Genomic DNA, 16332 nt, shown 5'->3' on the forward strand with positions numbered 1-16332 from the left:
CCCTGAGGGGCTAATAACTGCGGTGCCCTAACACTTTACCAAATGTAACTTAAATAGCTAATAGGACATTTAAAGGATTTAATGTACTTAAAACCAATAGGTTTATTAAAGATTTTGAGAAGTGACGCTACTCTATTACTCACTTTGTGTGTCTGTCCGTAACGCTCATGAGGGAAATGAGATTTTCTTGGCTGCTCTTGAAGATAAAATGCTGACTTTTGGTAAAGGTACCATTTATCAAAGATCATACAATATACAACTTAATTAAAGTTTCAGTCTGTCTGATGTCTCCTTTTCTATAATCACATAATTCTCCTCTATAACTCACTTTATCCGTTTGTCCATTACAATTTTTTTGTGCTTCGCTTTACTTGTGGATTTTGTCATCCTTGTTTAATGTTTATCGGCTTCTTGTTACATAATACATTCATATGTTATATGTTATGTACTTTATTTATTTATATATTTTTTGTTTCTGTAATATATACTCCTTCTTATTCTTATACTGTAAAAAATAAAGGCATTACGCTACGTTTTGGGATTTGAGATTTATTCAGCTGCTCTTCAAAATTCCACCTACCAATTGTCCTTCTGTCAATTTATTGAGAATATTTCATTTTTATGTTGCAAATTTTTACTTTTTAGCTTCTCTATGTAAGATAAAATTAACCTGACTTATTGAATGACCAAGGTTTCTTAGAATATGACACGTAAAACACTATTTAAAGCAACTTTAAGAAACAATTCAAATAATTTTAATATGCCACATTTTGTGGTAAGCTATAGATCCCTATATCCCTTTGTATATATTTTAATAAAAAGTTATTGTATATTGGTAATCTGACAATAAAGATGATGGACGCCCATACTTACAACTTAACCAATAGTTTTTTTTATTATTTCTAGGGTGGCTTCGCCCCTCACCACTAGTTGTTTTTAATTTAGATAATTAAATCACCCAGTAGATCTATAAATGCAACATAAATTTCCTATCTATCTGTCCGGGTGTATGTCGAATAGATCTCGTAAACGGCTAAATCAATCGGATCAATGTGTTCTGGAAAGTTTAGTAATGGTCCAGATCATGTTTTAGGCTATTTTGAGGGGGTGAAATACGACAATTGAAAAAAGCACTTTATTTTGAAAAAAGGTATCTTTCTTGTTGGGGTGAAGCCCCTAGAGGCTATTTCAATTTCTTAATTTTTCAACAAAATATGCAAATTACCCTCACAGGGTTGCAACTAAATGGCTTCTCCATCTCCTTATTAAACTTTGAATTACCCTTACAAATGGCAGAATGTGTATGTGTTTGTGTGTGTGCAATAGGTGTCCAAACTTTGGGACAAAAACTAATTGTTTGTAAATAAGATGTTCCCTCAAAATTGCTATTAAAAACCAGCAAATATTTATTACTACAGGGTGTCCCACGTAAACTGTTTTTTTAAAACGCTTATTACTGCCTTGATATTTGAGCTATCTTAGTAGAATAAAAAGTTTTTGGCAGCCTACAAATATTTATTACTATTATACAATATTTGAAATTGTATTACCAAAAAAATTAATAGACATACGGACAGGTAGACAGGCACTGAGAGAAAATACGAATAATAGAGCATCTGCATATTCGTCAAGAGAATCATCACACAAAATTTCAGAAGAATATCTCATTTAGTAATTGAGTAAATCCGAATATATTATGGATGGACAAACAGATAGACAGAAAAGTAAATTATAAAATAAAGTCACAATGAAGATCTACAGTGAAGAGATTCTTTACTAAACAAAAGGTGGACAAACAATGTTAGTTGTGGGGTATCTTCGCTATTGAAAAAATTATATGGTTATAATATGAAAACATATAATCTTGACAATAGCAATTGTAGTTTGTTAAGTTTTTCAGAAACATATAAAGATGTATTGTTGTCCTACAAGTAAACTTGGGTAAAGCTCCACGCCGGGGATATGATAATAGATGATAAATTAGTCTGTCCCAAAAACCTTTTATGTAATTTTCATAAATGTCCTAGACTTGTGTTCTTGTATATCCTACTCTCACAAGTAGGATGCAACGCATCTTAGCATAGAGGCTAGATAAGGAGTTTAGTTGTTTTAGGATTCAGGAACCATTTATGTCCCAAAAAAATCTCATCCTAAAAAATAGAAAAAATAGCAAAATGACTAAGAAATAGCGGACGGGTTGTTTTGAACTATGAAGATCATATTCCAGTATGGCTTCAAAAACTATTAATATACGCTGTTTTAGGACCGGTGCTGAGCCAGACTAAAAATCAAGTATCGTATCGTATTATGGACAACTTTCTAAGAATAATGAATAAATATCATCAAATTAGTTACCAGTTTTTGTGACCCGGCACATGCGTTTGAAGGTGCTGTGACTTTTGTGTCAGAACCTAAATTGGGACATAGTGCATTTCATTTCACTTTTCAATAAAATCTAAAATGCAGCCGTTTTTAAGAAAATTAGCTTTGAAAACTTCAAGTTCAATTTTCATCTACTAAGAGTTATTCGCATAATCATGACAAGAAAAACAAAGGTTAATTATTTAAAATTTTGAACAAGTTTGCTATAGTAAAGTTCTTCATAAAACCACTCCTTAAGTGAGTTGATTCATGGCCATTTTTATCAGTTGCTTTGCTAAAGTCACGGAAATTCAGCCTTAAATAAATCATATATAGAGAGGTTTTTTTATGACAGACTTTATAAAAGCAAAGTTGTTCAAAATGATAAAAATGGCCATGAATCAACTCACTTAAGGAGTGGTTTTATGAAGAACTTTACTATAGCAAACTTGTTCAAAATTCTAAATAAATAACCTTAGTTTTTCTTGTCATGATTATGCGGTAACTCCTAGTGGATGAAAATTGAAATTGAAATTTTCAAATCTAACTTTCTCAAAAACGGCTGCATTTTAGATTTTGCTCAAAAGTGAAATGAAGTTACCTAACCTAGGATAATGAAATGCACTATGTCCCAATTAAGGTTCTGACACAAAAGTCAAAGCATCTTCATACGCACTGTGCCGGGTCATTCAATCTTTATCCGCGGCTGCGGATGCGATAAATAACTATACCTGAATTTTACATTGACATGTCCAAGATATTTTGTGAATGCATAGGCCTGTAAAACCAGTGTCCTAAAATATTCAGGGATATAGAGATAGGCCTGTAAAACCAGAGTCCTAAAATATTCAGGGATATAGAGATAGGCCTGTAAAACCAGTGTCCTAAAATATTAGGGGATATAGAGATAGACCTGTAAAACCAGAGTCCAAAAATATTAGGGGATATAGAGATAGTCCTGTAAAACCAGAGTCCTAAAATATTCAGGGATATAGAGATAGGCCTGTAAAACCAGAGTCCTAAAATATTCAGGGATATAGAGATAGACCTGTAAAACCAGAGTCCTAAAATATTCAGGGATATAGAGATAGACCTGTAAAACCAGAGTCCTAAAATATTAAGGGATATATCACAGTGCGATCCAGTGAGATATCCAAAAAATTTAAAATTGACTTTTATCCATCCTAGGAATTAATAATGGTTGTAAGTAGACAGCTAGAAAAGAAATTTTTTAAAAATATTAATTTTTGGTGGATTTATGCCATTTTAAAAAAAAGTTAGTGAAAAATCAACAAAAATACATTTATGTTTAGCATATAAAAATAACTTTTAATTGAGGTACTTTTCAGATACCTGTACTAATGTCTAATTAAAGAAAATTTTTATAAAAATATTTTTTGGGGGGTGTAAAATAACATTTTGTGAGAAGCTTTCACCAAAAATATTAAGATTTTTACCCAAAAAAATCAGTTTTCTCCATTTTACCCAAAAACGGCCAGGAGGGTGCGGGTTTTGCAATGATAATATCAATATGCAATATGTATTGTGTATAAAACAGTTTTCACTATGTGCGCCCTCCCGGCCGTTTTTGAGTAATTGAGCATTTTACATTGCATGGTTTGAACAATTTCGTTCTTGTTAATTTTAAATTTTCCCTCGTTAGAGGGGGAAGGAGTCATTTTAGAGCCCAAAGTCATCTCTGCTATGTTTTATAACTTTTTTAATAAAGAGTAGTTAATGAAGAAAATATTATGTGTAGATATTGTTTTAAATTGTCACTGTCCTTTCTCTCCTAGATATTGCTATAAATTTTATCACTTTGCTTGAACTTGTTTTGCATAGTTTGATAGAAAGCCATTTAACTTTATTTTTATACTGTTATATTTTATCTATGGTAAGATTTTAGTTAGAGTTGCTTCACCGCTAGTTTCAAGTGGTCTGAAGAAATCATTGAAAGAAACTGAGAAAATTTATAAAATTCTCAAAAAAAAACAGGGAGAGAGGGGACCATGGGCTATTTATTACACTTGTCCCCAAAGTTTTTTTAAAAAACGTTTTCATATTCCTTGGCTTAACAACTGTGGGGACTTATATGAATTTTAATTGGTTGGTTATTTAAGTTGAGTGTTCAAACGTTTCAACCCCTAATTTTGATCTACAGAAGAGGTAAGTTCGTGTATCATGATTGTGGAATGTGGATGTACCATCGCTCTAATGAATATACCTGTTGTTAACCAAAGTAGGATAAGGTCCCTTGATATCCTCTACTGATGGATTTTCCTCCTGAAATGCTACTTTTATTCACAATCAAATCTTATCATTGTCAAGGATTGTAAAAATACATTGCGGCATTACTAGGCTGTATTGCGCATCAAATAGGAAAATCCCTGACTTGCGCCATATGTTTCAAATAATTAGATGGCCATTATTTCGATCATATTTACATGCTACAAATTCAAAAATTGAACCATAGTTTAATAGATAAAATGTCGTAATGCTCATATATTTTAATACCATTTGGGTCATCATCACCACCAATAAGAGTTTTTAATGTTTTTATGGTAACCATACATATACAAACTTACATCCAAATTTGCATATTTTTAGTATTTTCAATAATTTTCCATCAAATAGAAAGATATTTATAAACTGATTACTTGGGCTTGTGAATAAGCTATTTTAGTATCTTAGGTCGAAAAAGATCTGTTTTGTAAGCATTTTTCACAGAGTTATGGCTATAAACATATAAATCGAACATATAAAAAACTTACAGACTTTAAATTGTCTTGCTCGTGCTGAAGTAATAATTTACAAATCTAATGATCTTACAGTATGATACATTTAGGGAAAGGAAATTCAGCCTTTGATAGCTTGTAAATTTGAGGATAGGGGGGAAAAGATAGGGGAAGATCAATTTACTTGTCATTTTATTATCTCTCTTTGTAATTGGAAGCAGTATAATTGTTGCAAAATTAAAAAAGGAAATCATTTTAAAATCAAAATCTAAATTTATAATATATATAAAAGTAGTGCCTTGTCATCGTAAAGGAAAGTATGGGTGTGGCCACCTGAAAAATAAAAATTTAATTGTACATCATAAATCATAAAACTAGATAACTATTAAACACAAGGACTAATATGTCATAAGTAGTGCACCTATGACAAGCTAACAACAACAAAAATTATGAAATGACATAACTATTTTTTCATCAAAAACAATGTAGGTTATTCACTTTTAATTTTATTGTAACACCGAAACCCTTCCCTTACTTTTTTTAACAACCTAGTGAACTTATCTCTGAGAAGTAATATCGAGCTCTTTAGCTTTATCTAGCAATTTTAACCTAACCTTAACTAAATATCCATTATAAATATGATTTTTTTTCTTTATAAGTTTATTTTTCCAAATGTTAAATGCGGGAAATCACAAATTTATTTGTTGCTATGCTTCTTTACATATTTGTCCTTGTTATTTAACAAAGCATTCAATATGACATCACACACACAGAAACAATAATTACCTGCAGATTGAAATCAAAATTAGATTTATGTCATTCACGAGAGCGAAGCTAAAACGGATGGTATGAACGAAAACGCGAAACTACCTTGCATTAAAGCCCCAAAAGGATACATTTCACCTGGATGCTTATTGTAGGTTTGGTTAGGTTAAAGGATAACAGAGCCCTGCAGTCACAGGTGCTAAAAGTATTTTTTCCTCCAAAATTTAAATATGTTGAGGGGGTGTGAGACTTCATTGGTAGAGAAATAAGATTGATTTAAATCATCATCCAAATGATTTACTGTTAGTCTTAATGGCAAATGTTACACATTATGACTTGAGCTATACATTCTGCTTACTTGTAGAAAATCTTCTCTTTGTAAATTGTACTTTTGCAAATTGGAATGTATGACGTATTATGATCATTTTTAGTGTAACTTAACACTTTTGACAAACCTTTGTTTATTGATGAATCTTTAGAAAAAGTTAATTTTATAGGCAGCGCAACCAGCAGTTGATTGTTGTATATATAATTTAGAAAAGTTATATTATGTCATAAACTAAAAAAATAAATTTCCGATAGGTCTTATCAATAAACTATAATATTAATAAAATCCCCTAACCCTGTGGGGCTACCTAATACTTAATAAAAAATAAAACCAAATTTGACCTAAAAGAATAAATAAACATTCCCGTTGTATTTATATTTAAAAATAGGGGGGGGGGGGAGGAGGGGGTTGAACTCGTACCTACTAAAAAAACTCACCTATAATAATATCTAATTCAGGAATACTTCTAGCAATCTCAATATCTACAAAAAAAAATAATATGGTAATAAATAATTGTAAAATATCTGTCATTTTTAATTTAATTACTAACGTTAACATTTCTTTAATAGCTTTTAAAACAAATAATCAAAATATTTTTAATTATATAATTCCTGGAAGAGAAAGGACAATAGCCGTACATTTTTTTCATTACTTTTTTTAAAAGCGAAGCTTTTCTATAGTTAGGGTCGGTCCGTCCGTCCGTCTGAGATAGTTTGCTTTTATTCAATAATTTAGGCATGTTAAAATTGTCCTATCGATTTCAAACTTTGCATGGTGATTCCTGTAGTAGTTAGGAACGATTTAGAAAGCGTAGCAACTCTATAATTATTACCTAAATGTCTGTACGTCCATTTTAAACATGTTGATTTTTTTACTTTTTTAAAAACAATTTTTTATGTGATAAAAACATCCGATTGATCTGATTTTTTGATTACTGATTCCTATTACAATAAGGTACAATATTATGAGCGAAGCATCTCTATAATCAAGTATTAAAGATGTCAGTATGTCTTTAAACAGAATTCTGTATTTAAAAAGTTTTGCATTAAATTTACGTTGGTATAATTTTGTCAAACCTTATTTTGTATATTCAGTTCTGACACTCAACAAAAGTTAATGTTCGTCTGTCATATCGTTTCAGAGCTTCGCTTTTATGGATGTTGTCATCCTTGTTCCCCTTAAAAGTAAAAAGAAATTGAAGGCAAAATTGTGATTAGGGGAAATTTAATTTACTTCCAATTGTGTTTGTCCTATATCCATTTTAAATTTTATTAAATGTATGATTTAGTCCTAAAATCGAAAATTAACAAGGATGACAACATCCCCAAAAGGTAAGTTAATCAAATCAGACATTTGAAGAGACGTACTGACAGACATACCAAATGAAATAAAGAATCTTCGCTTAGAACGTTTGAAAAGAATTTTTGCTTTTAACAATTACGTTGAAAAGTTTGCCTCAAAGTGCCTAATCGAGCCAAGAAACCCCCCTCTCCTAATTTTGCAGAGAATTGAAAATAAAATTGTGTTTGGTAGGCACTTTTATGGAAAGTCCCTTAAATGTTTAATTTGTATAAAATTTGTATATGTATGAATTACCTCTATCATAACCGCTGTGGCCAAGACCAATTATAATATCAATTCCCTGGGATTTCAAATCCTCCACCTGAAAAATGAAAATACAAACATGTTAATTTGGTCATTCATTCTAGCAGCATGGCTACTCTATAGCTAAGGGGTATATATAACCGTAAACCACAGATTTTATAAATCACTGCACGGAGATAGGGAACGCTAATAGTTAATTTACTTTCTAAACCCAAAAATTTCCAGCTACCACATTCATAACTTCGCATTTAAGTAGCTTATACCATCAACAAACTTGATTCGAAAAAAAATCTCGAAACCTATACGTGATTTTCACTTGACGTTGGGGTTGAACACCTAGTAGAATTGTCGACCTTTTAATCTGCCCCCCAAATATCATTTCCGAATTATTTTGCTTGTTGGCTATGCCTTTTTCCTGGCATTTAAGACTTTAGGAAGAAGATAGTTGAGCTTCCATTATCATTTTTCCTAAATACCTTGCTATTTCTGCTCTTCTTAATAAAATTATCCTTGTTTAATGGTTTATGGTTTAAATTTCCAGTGTCTGCAGGATTTCTAGAAACTGATAAGTTTGATCCTAGCAATGGATGTAGAATATACGTGGATATTATGACAGGGGAAAAATTGTCGTATATCTAGCTTGCTATAACGTGGAACTCGAAAACCCAGGCTGGTATTAATTTTATTTTAATATTCAATAATCATGAAATTTTTTTAGGTATACATGATTTTTCAGTATGGCTGAGAACCGGTATATCTAATCCAACAGATAATAATCGGTTTCGAAGCTATAATGGAAATTCTTTTAAGACATCATATAAGATTTATATGATAAAACAGCATAATATCGGACGTACTTATAACTTTTTTTTTTTTAAAGACAAAAAAGTACACAATTTATTATAACTAAAAATTGTATGACGAAGCAAGAATTTGCTAAATGTAAAAATAATGTGCTGTCATATTTAAACATTGTTAAAGACAGGGAACAACATTCAACAATTTTATTCTATAATATTATGTGCGTATATTGATCGAATCATTTCCCAACTCATACAGCAGTATTATCCTATTAAATAAAGTAGTATGGTTTTTTTGGGGTATAGTCCCTTTCGTGGTAAAGCCCCATAATGGGCGTTTCTTCGTATTTCAACAGTAGTTTTTCTCCCTTTTCTAGCAGTCACCTAACCCAATATAACCTAACCTAACCTAAAATAACCTATTTAAAGCCATTTGAAAATACGACGAATCGTCCCTGAAGGGGCGTTGCCACGAAAGGGACTATACCCGTTTTTTTTCTTAAGCTTAAGATCTCAATAACTACTGAACTGATTGGGTTCTCTTTTTTAGATAAGCTTTAAATATGCTGCATAGTGGTTTTAGGTTATTCAATTTCAAGATTGAAGTCTTGGGGTGGTTTTCAGCTATTTTTTAAGCCTATTTCAGCCTCTAGATGTTAGGTGTTACTAGAAGTATAAAATAGTTGCTTATTATTTAGAAAAAACTTTTTTAAAAATGTAATTTTTATTACATTTCTCAATTGGACGGACGTACCAACGGACAGACTCGGTGAGTTAAAAAGCAGCCCCATTCTATTACATAAAGTAGTAAGTTTTTTTTCGTTTTTTAAGATCTCACTAACTACTTAACTGATTGAGTACACAATTTAATTAAGCTTCAGAGTGGTCCCGGGATTTTTGAGGCTTATTATTTTAGTCTGTTTTACTGCCATCTCTCCTGTACAAAGAGGCAAAGTCTCTAGTTATCAAAAAACATAGTAAAAAATGAAGAAACTTTTAATGGGTTTATCCATACGTGGTACTTCAACTGCGGGGCTCTTCTATCCTTAACTTAACCTAACCATAACTAAAATAAGCATGAAAGGTAATTTTTAAAAAATGTTACACGATGTAAACTGCTATGTGATTCATAAACCTATATTTAATAATTGCAATTATCACTGAATTTCTCTGTCAATGTTCATTTGTAAAATTTGAATTAACAATTAATTGAAAGTCATCAATACCAGGTTTTTACAGGAATAACAAGGAACATTACAGGTGGATAGGAACCGGTTCTCATCCATACGAAAAAACTATGTCTAGCATCGAATTATATCCAGCTTTCTACGAATATAAAAATGTACAATCATAAGATTAATACCAGTTTTTTTTTATCCCGTGCATTTGGCACTTCAGGGCTAAAAAACTGGTTTTAATCTTATAATTGTACATTCTATATCCGCGGAAAGCTGTTTATAATACGATGCGAGAAATAACTATTAATGTCTGTTGCCTTATCCCTTAGATCCTTGTGATGTATTAATTTTGTGACGTACAAACAAGGTTGAAAACTGCTTAAATACAGGATACTGTTTAGGGACATACTTATATTTTTAGGACTTGACTATAGAGATGCTTCGCTTATAACAACATAAAAAAATAGTTGTAAAAAAGGTGAAAATGCAAAATGTTTTAAATGGACGCACGAACTTTCTGGTAAATAGTTTTTAGTTTCTAAGCTTCCTAAATCTTACCTAATTATTAAAGGAATCATCATGCAAAGTTTGAACTCGATAGGACAATTCTAAACTGTTTAAATTAACGAAAAGCACTAACTGTTACGAACATCGGACTGACCCTAATTATAAAAAGCCTCACTTCAAAAAAGTAAAAATGACAGTATACAGAGGAGGGTTGTAAGCGTAAATGTGCTTTTGACAGTAATCTTACTTCATCTTATAGTGCAACATAAACCAGCCATATTGGAATAGATTAATTAGCTGGAAAATCATTACACAGTAATCAGAATATCATATTTATATTATATTAATACAGTATGATCATATATAACTGAAATAAAGGAAATGCTCAAAAAGGTCCAAATAAATAATAATTTTTAAACTGTTTTTAACCTATTTTTAAAACATATATCAAAAATATACTATGACACCAGTAGAATCAAACTGCAGAGCCTAAATTTGAATTAAGTCCCCAATAAACTTTTTTGAGGGGATTTAAAAATTAATTTTTACTGTTGCTGTGGTTCTTTTTGATCAGAGCAAAAGGTCTTTTTTTATTTGGGTAAAATTCGTAGCTTTTAGAGTGTTTTGCTTCATAAATATAGTATTCTAGTATAGAGTAAAGTTAGGCCTTTTGATTTCATCTAAATTAATTCATTAAAAACTTATTTAAAACACATAAAAATTGGCTGTAAAGGGTTAAGTAGTGTAAGATGACAACAAACGTTTATGTATTACAACAAATTTATTTTTGTCACATATACAAATATGATAATATATAAGATTATTCAAACTTACTTTTTTAAATATTTTTAAAAAGTATGTATCTTTTATGTGTATGGTTTTCATTCTTTTCATTTTAATTAAATAAAAATTATTTAACTACATTGGAAATAAGTCACTTTGTGAAAACACTTTTTTTTTGAATTGTAAAGAACTGAAATGAAACAAGACTTCTAAAAGGTTCAGACTTCAGAATTATATGTTTTATTTTAATGTTAGATTTTTCAATAAAATTTATTGTTTTAGAAAAAAAAATATTTCCAATGAACATAGTAAGGTTTTTTTTATTGTATCAATATAAAGTGAATTATATAAATTGGTCTAAAAGCCACAATATAACCCCGAGTAAAAAAGACCTTTTGCTCTGGTCAAAATGACGGGAGCAACATTAAAAATTGATTTTTAATTCCCCCAAAAAAAGTTTATTGGGGACTTAATTCAAATTTGGGCTCTGCAGTCTGATTCTACTGGTGTCATAATATATTTTTGATACATGATATAAATATAGGTTAAAAACAGTTTAAAGATTTTTTATACAACATATGATATAAATCAACTTTTGATATGATTATAAATAAGCTGCATATCTTTGTGACTATCTGCTTTCAGCGAATTGGTTTTAAAAATTTGAAAATAGAAATTGAGGCTGCAGCTGAATTTTTAGCCAAAATAACGACTGCAAATTTGCAAACTGCTTATTACAGTCGGCTGTAGCTAAATGTGCTAAAAAGAAAAACTTATAATCCATGAATTTTTATGTAGCCATATTGTTGAAAATTTTCAATATAATAATTGATTGGTTGAAAAACATTCATCAAAATATTTCTAAGAATAGACAAATACCTAACTACAGTTTCTATGGTAATTGCAGAATGAAAAAAACAAGGGACATTTTTAAATCTTATCATATACAGGATTTAGTGCAGAAAAATAATAATTAAGATATGTAATCTAGGAAATGAAAAAAAGAAAAAGATTCATTTTTTATTCTATGCCTGTATCCTTGATAATATATTTTTAAATGCTAAATTATATTATTGTATTAAAAGTATCCTTTTATCCTCCATCATGATAAACCTTATATGATAAAGACATTTTTCTTCATATCAACAGTGGAAACCCTTCAGCCTAAGGCGGGAGGGGTTGATGGGTTGATTTTTTGGTACTGCCCCATCAGCTAATTCAGCCATTTGTTTTATTAAGATTATAATTAATAAGGTCCTACAAAGTAAGAGTGGCCAAACTTTGGTACAAATATATATATATGTAATATATATAGGGGGGGGGGGGGCGGGGAGGGCACATTTAATTACCTCCCATTTTTCCATTCCTTTACATCCCTGCATAATAATCATCATCCCATAGTTTTATTTTTTTTAAAATTACCTATGCCTTTTAATTCATTAACAATAAGGAAACCTTAATGCTGTTTTTTGTTGGAGGGGGAGGGGTGTACCTTACAAAATCCCTTGGGACGGTGATGGCATCCTTTGTAATGTATCTCATGTTACTAACCCCAACCATTTGATTAACCGACCTTTGTAAGTCTAACTATGCAGAGAGAAAGGAGTTGCGGGAGGGGGGGGGGGGATACTAAAATAGATATTCGAGTTTTTTCTCCTTTCCTTGTACCCCTCTTAATTCTCATATTTTTTCAATTTCTCTGATTGCTCCAGTATTGATTTAAAGGATATTACTTGGATAAAAGCTGCATCATCATAAAATAAAAATTATTACTGCGAATAAAACTAGGAAAACGTGGTGCATCTAAAGTATAGCGAAGCAAATATACAAACAAAATGGGAAATATTTCATCAAAGACTAGCCTTTAGCCTTCCATATAACAAGGATGACAACATCCATAAAAGCTAAGCCTTGAAACGGTATGACAGACGAACATTAACTTTTGTAGAGTGTCAAAACTGAATATACAAAATATAAATATAAGTTTTGACAAAATTATACGTAAATTTGTTTCAAAACTTCTCAAGGACATAATAACATTTTTAATACTTGATTATAGAGATGCTTCTCTTATAATATTGTACCCTATTGATATAGGAATCAGTACTCCAAAAATCAAATCAATCGGACGATTATATCACATAATTTTTTGTTTAAAGTTAAAAAATAACACGTTTAAAATGGACGTACGGACATTCTGGTATGCCTAATTAACGGAAAAAAACTATCCATTATGGACGTACGGCTGATGGACCGACCCTAATTATAGAAAAGCTTCGCTTATAAAAAGATATAAGTAAGACTTGGGAAACTCTAATTCCTGCCCAGCCTAATTTTTAAGGATGCCTAATGTTTATAACTTTATATGATTTTAGTTGAAATTCTCAACTTCTAAATACTTGTGTTTTCTCACAAAACGCCTAACGAGCACGGAACAACCCACTTTCCATACTTTAAAAATGAATTGAAAATAAGGGTTGGGTTATACATAACCCCTATGGGGTCCAAACCTTGTTTTACTTTTTGGGTTAATTATTATTGCTAACAAGTATTTAACTACATCCTGTCAACTGGAGGTTGGCAGATGTCCTCTGAAGTGATAGAGGTCGAATTTCTTATTGATTGGGCTTGTAAAGGAACCATTTGAGTATCTTCGGTCGAAAAAGGTCTGATTTGTGAGCATTTTAGACCAAGTTGTGGCCAAATAATAATGAAACATAAAAAAGGTAACACACTTTAGTAGCGAAGCTACTCTATAATAATGTACATAAGTAATGAGTTTTTACCTCTTTTCTGACGTATTCAACTTCATCATGAAAGGTCACCCGTCCAGGATTTGATACTTCTAGACAAAAGGAATTCGTAAGAATTTACTGAAAATATTAAAACTATTATTAAATGAAGTGAGCATAATATGAGAAAAATACACGTCTCAACTACTACTAACCCCAGTAAAAACCTCAAGCTACTTCATTTCAATATTTATTTCCAAATTTACGAAAGAAGGCATATTTCTTCATCAGGGCATTCAAAGAATTTTTTTAAAAGTAGTGAGTTTTTTTTGTATTAAGCTTAAGATTTCGTAATGAACAGATTGAGTTCACAATTTAAGGGAAGGGATGTGTTAGGATTTTTTCTCTAATTCACTGGACCATTAATTTCATAAAGAGCCCCTAGAAGCTTGAGACACAGCCGCTAGTTCTTATATAGGAATACAGGATCTGTATCAGTCTCTGTGGATCTCGTTAACTGCTTAACTGATTAAGTTTTCCTTTAAATTATATCTTCTCATTTGTATTGGGAAGGTTTATAAGTATTTTAGGGGAGGGTACCACCAACCTCCCGAGGAGAATTATCCAAGAAAAAAATGATCCCGCCCCACCCCCAATATTTTCTACTTTAAAAAAAGAACTAAATTTAAAGTTGGGTGACCGACTTCCCCTTCCTCAAGTCCCCATATTGTCTCTAGGGGCGTAATTAAAGTATACATAGTATTATTAATACCTGTAGTTTCAGGAGTGACATATCCCACAATTCCAATTTTCTTATTGTCTATTTCTTTGATAATACTAGGTACTAGCAGCCCACTGAAAATAATAAATCAAGGATAAAAAACATCAATAAGAAGAAGCGTAGAACAGAGGCATATATATAGAGCAATTTATTACGATATTAAGAAAAGCTGAACAGACAGACGGACAAAGTGTTTGACGTTTGTGCAGAGTATGTCATATTAGCATATCCAGGTGGGGAGTGGACAGTGGACTGTACATTATACTGGTAACCAAACACTTTCTCTAATTCGTCAGCTTAAAAGCAGAGAACTTTTATTAAATCTTTATTGTTTGTTTCAAGGTAGCTGAGTCCAAACTTTAAACCAATAATATTAATCTACAGAAGGTGATTTTATTTACCCTCATTAGGAATGTAATTGTCAATTGTCCTATCCCTGGACATGCCCCAGTTAAGAGTAGGCTTCGCTACTATTTAATGTAAATGTTATTGTTTGAACATAAATCTGTTTTCAATTAAAACTTGGTCTTATTTTTATCAACTATCTTTAAGTTATTTAAAGTTTATGTTTTCTCTTGAAAACCTTTAATTTTAAATACTCTGGATACTCTATAATAGAGTTTGTCCATTTTTCAGACAGGTTTTGTTTACAAATTACTTTATAGTGGCAGCTGTCAGCAAGCCGGTCAGAAATTGACGTACTATCACGTACGTCCAAAGGGGGAAAAGGTGTGATTACCTCTATCAAACATATTAGACCCTATCCCATGAAGATTTTACCCTCATGTCTAGAGGCTCAGGCAATCTTACGGTATATCCCCCCCCCCCTAATGTTTTTTAATCCATCACATTTTTTTGACGCTTCGCGCCATGGTTTAACGCTCTTGGTTTTTACAAACAAAATAAATTTTGACATTTTACACACACACAATGTGGGCTTATCCTTCTCCCTTCCCTCCACATTTTTGTGCGTAACTATAACCCACCAATTCCTCAAACGACAGTATATAAGTTCGGTATTGAGGTGGCTAGATGACGGCTACAGTACCTTTCATAGTAAAATTAAGATGGAAAGATACAACCTAAAGTTTAACAAGAACAATCAACTGCAAGAGTTGATCAACCAAAAATATTACCTTAAAGATGGTTCTCTAGAAGTATCAATGTTAGCTGCCAACACTGGACATGTCGCATTTCTAAAACAATAAACGTATAAGTATTGATGTATAACACAGATAACTACCTGGATCCAGTGTTGAAGACCTTTTTGATCTGCTAGAAAATTGCTATCTGCTCTTTTGTAGTGACTTGGATGATAGTCAAAGACCCAATTGAAAGTCGGCACAAGGTCCACGGAGTGGGAACATATACTTAATTAACCCCTACCCTCTCTTTTGTTTTACTTTAATTCTGAAACAAAAACAAGAATAAAGATATGCAAATATTGAAAGAAAAACATTGTAAATTTTAAACTTAAAATTATGTTCACATACTCAAGTGAACATATGAAGGTTTGTAAACAAGATCTCCCATTCGGTAAGAAAAATAACCTTTGGGGATTTTTTATCAAATCTTTGTTGAATTGAAGATAACTCAAGTGTCCAAAAGTTTACATTAATTTATCTTACATTTTATTATACCATAAAACTCTTAATTGAATATTCTTTTGCGGTAGATTTCAAATAGCAGTCAAACAGAAATTTTTACCCCAAAAAAGTAAATCTTTAAAAAAAATTAAGAGAAAAAAAATAGCATTT

The 16332-nt window shown here is 31.2% G+C and overlaps 1 protein-coding gene across 1 annotated transcript in view; it reads right to left on the reverse strand.

The window, feature by feature from the left end:
- LOC145319227 (snake venom 5'-nucleotidase-like) overlaps window positions 1–16332 on the reverse strand; it is a 36634-nt gene that overhangs the window by 8110 nt on the left and 12192 nt on the right. Inside the window, exons 7-14 of the mRNA XM_080161205.1 lie at window positions 15712–15771; window positions 14567–14649; window positions 13849–13907; window positions 7786–7852; window positions 6627–6671; window positions 5395–5429; window positions 4586–4644; window positions 3093–3155 (exon numbers count right to left, since the gene is read on the reverse strand). Of these exons, the coding sequence (XP_080017331.1) occupies window positions 3093–3155; window positions 4586–4644; window positions 5395–5429; window positions 6627–6671; window positions 7786–7852; window positions 13849–13907; window positions 14567–14649; window positions 15712–15771 (471 nt within the window). The remainder of the gene's footprint in view (window positions 1–3092; window positions 3156–4585; window positions 4645–5394; window positions 5430–6626; window positions 6672–7785; window positions 7853–13848; window positions 13908–14566; window positions 14650–15711; window positions 15772–16332) is intronic.

The sequence above is a fragment of the Acartia tonsa genome, chromosome 5 (assembly GCF_053477335.1).
Source record: "Acartia tonsa isolate MP-2025a chromosome 5, ASM5347733v1, whole genome shotgun sequence".
NCBI lineage: Eukaryota > Metazoa > Arthropoda > Copepoda > Calanoida > Acartiidae > Acartia > Acartia tonsa.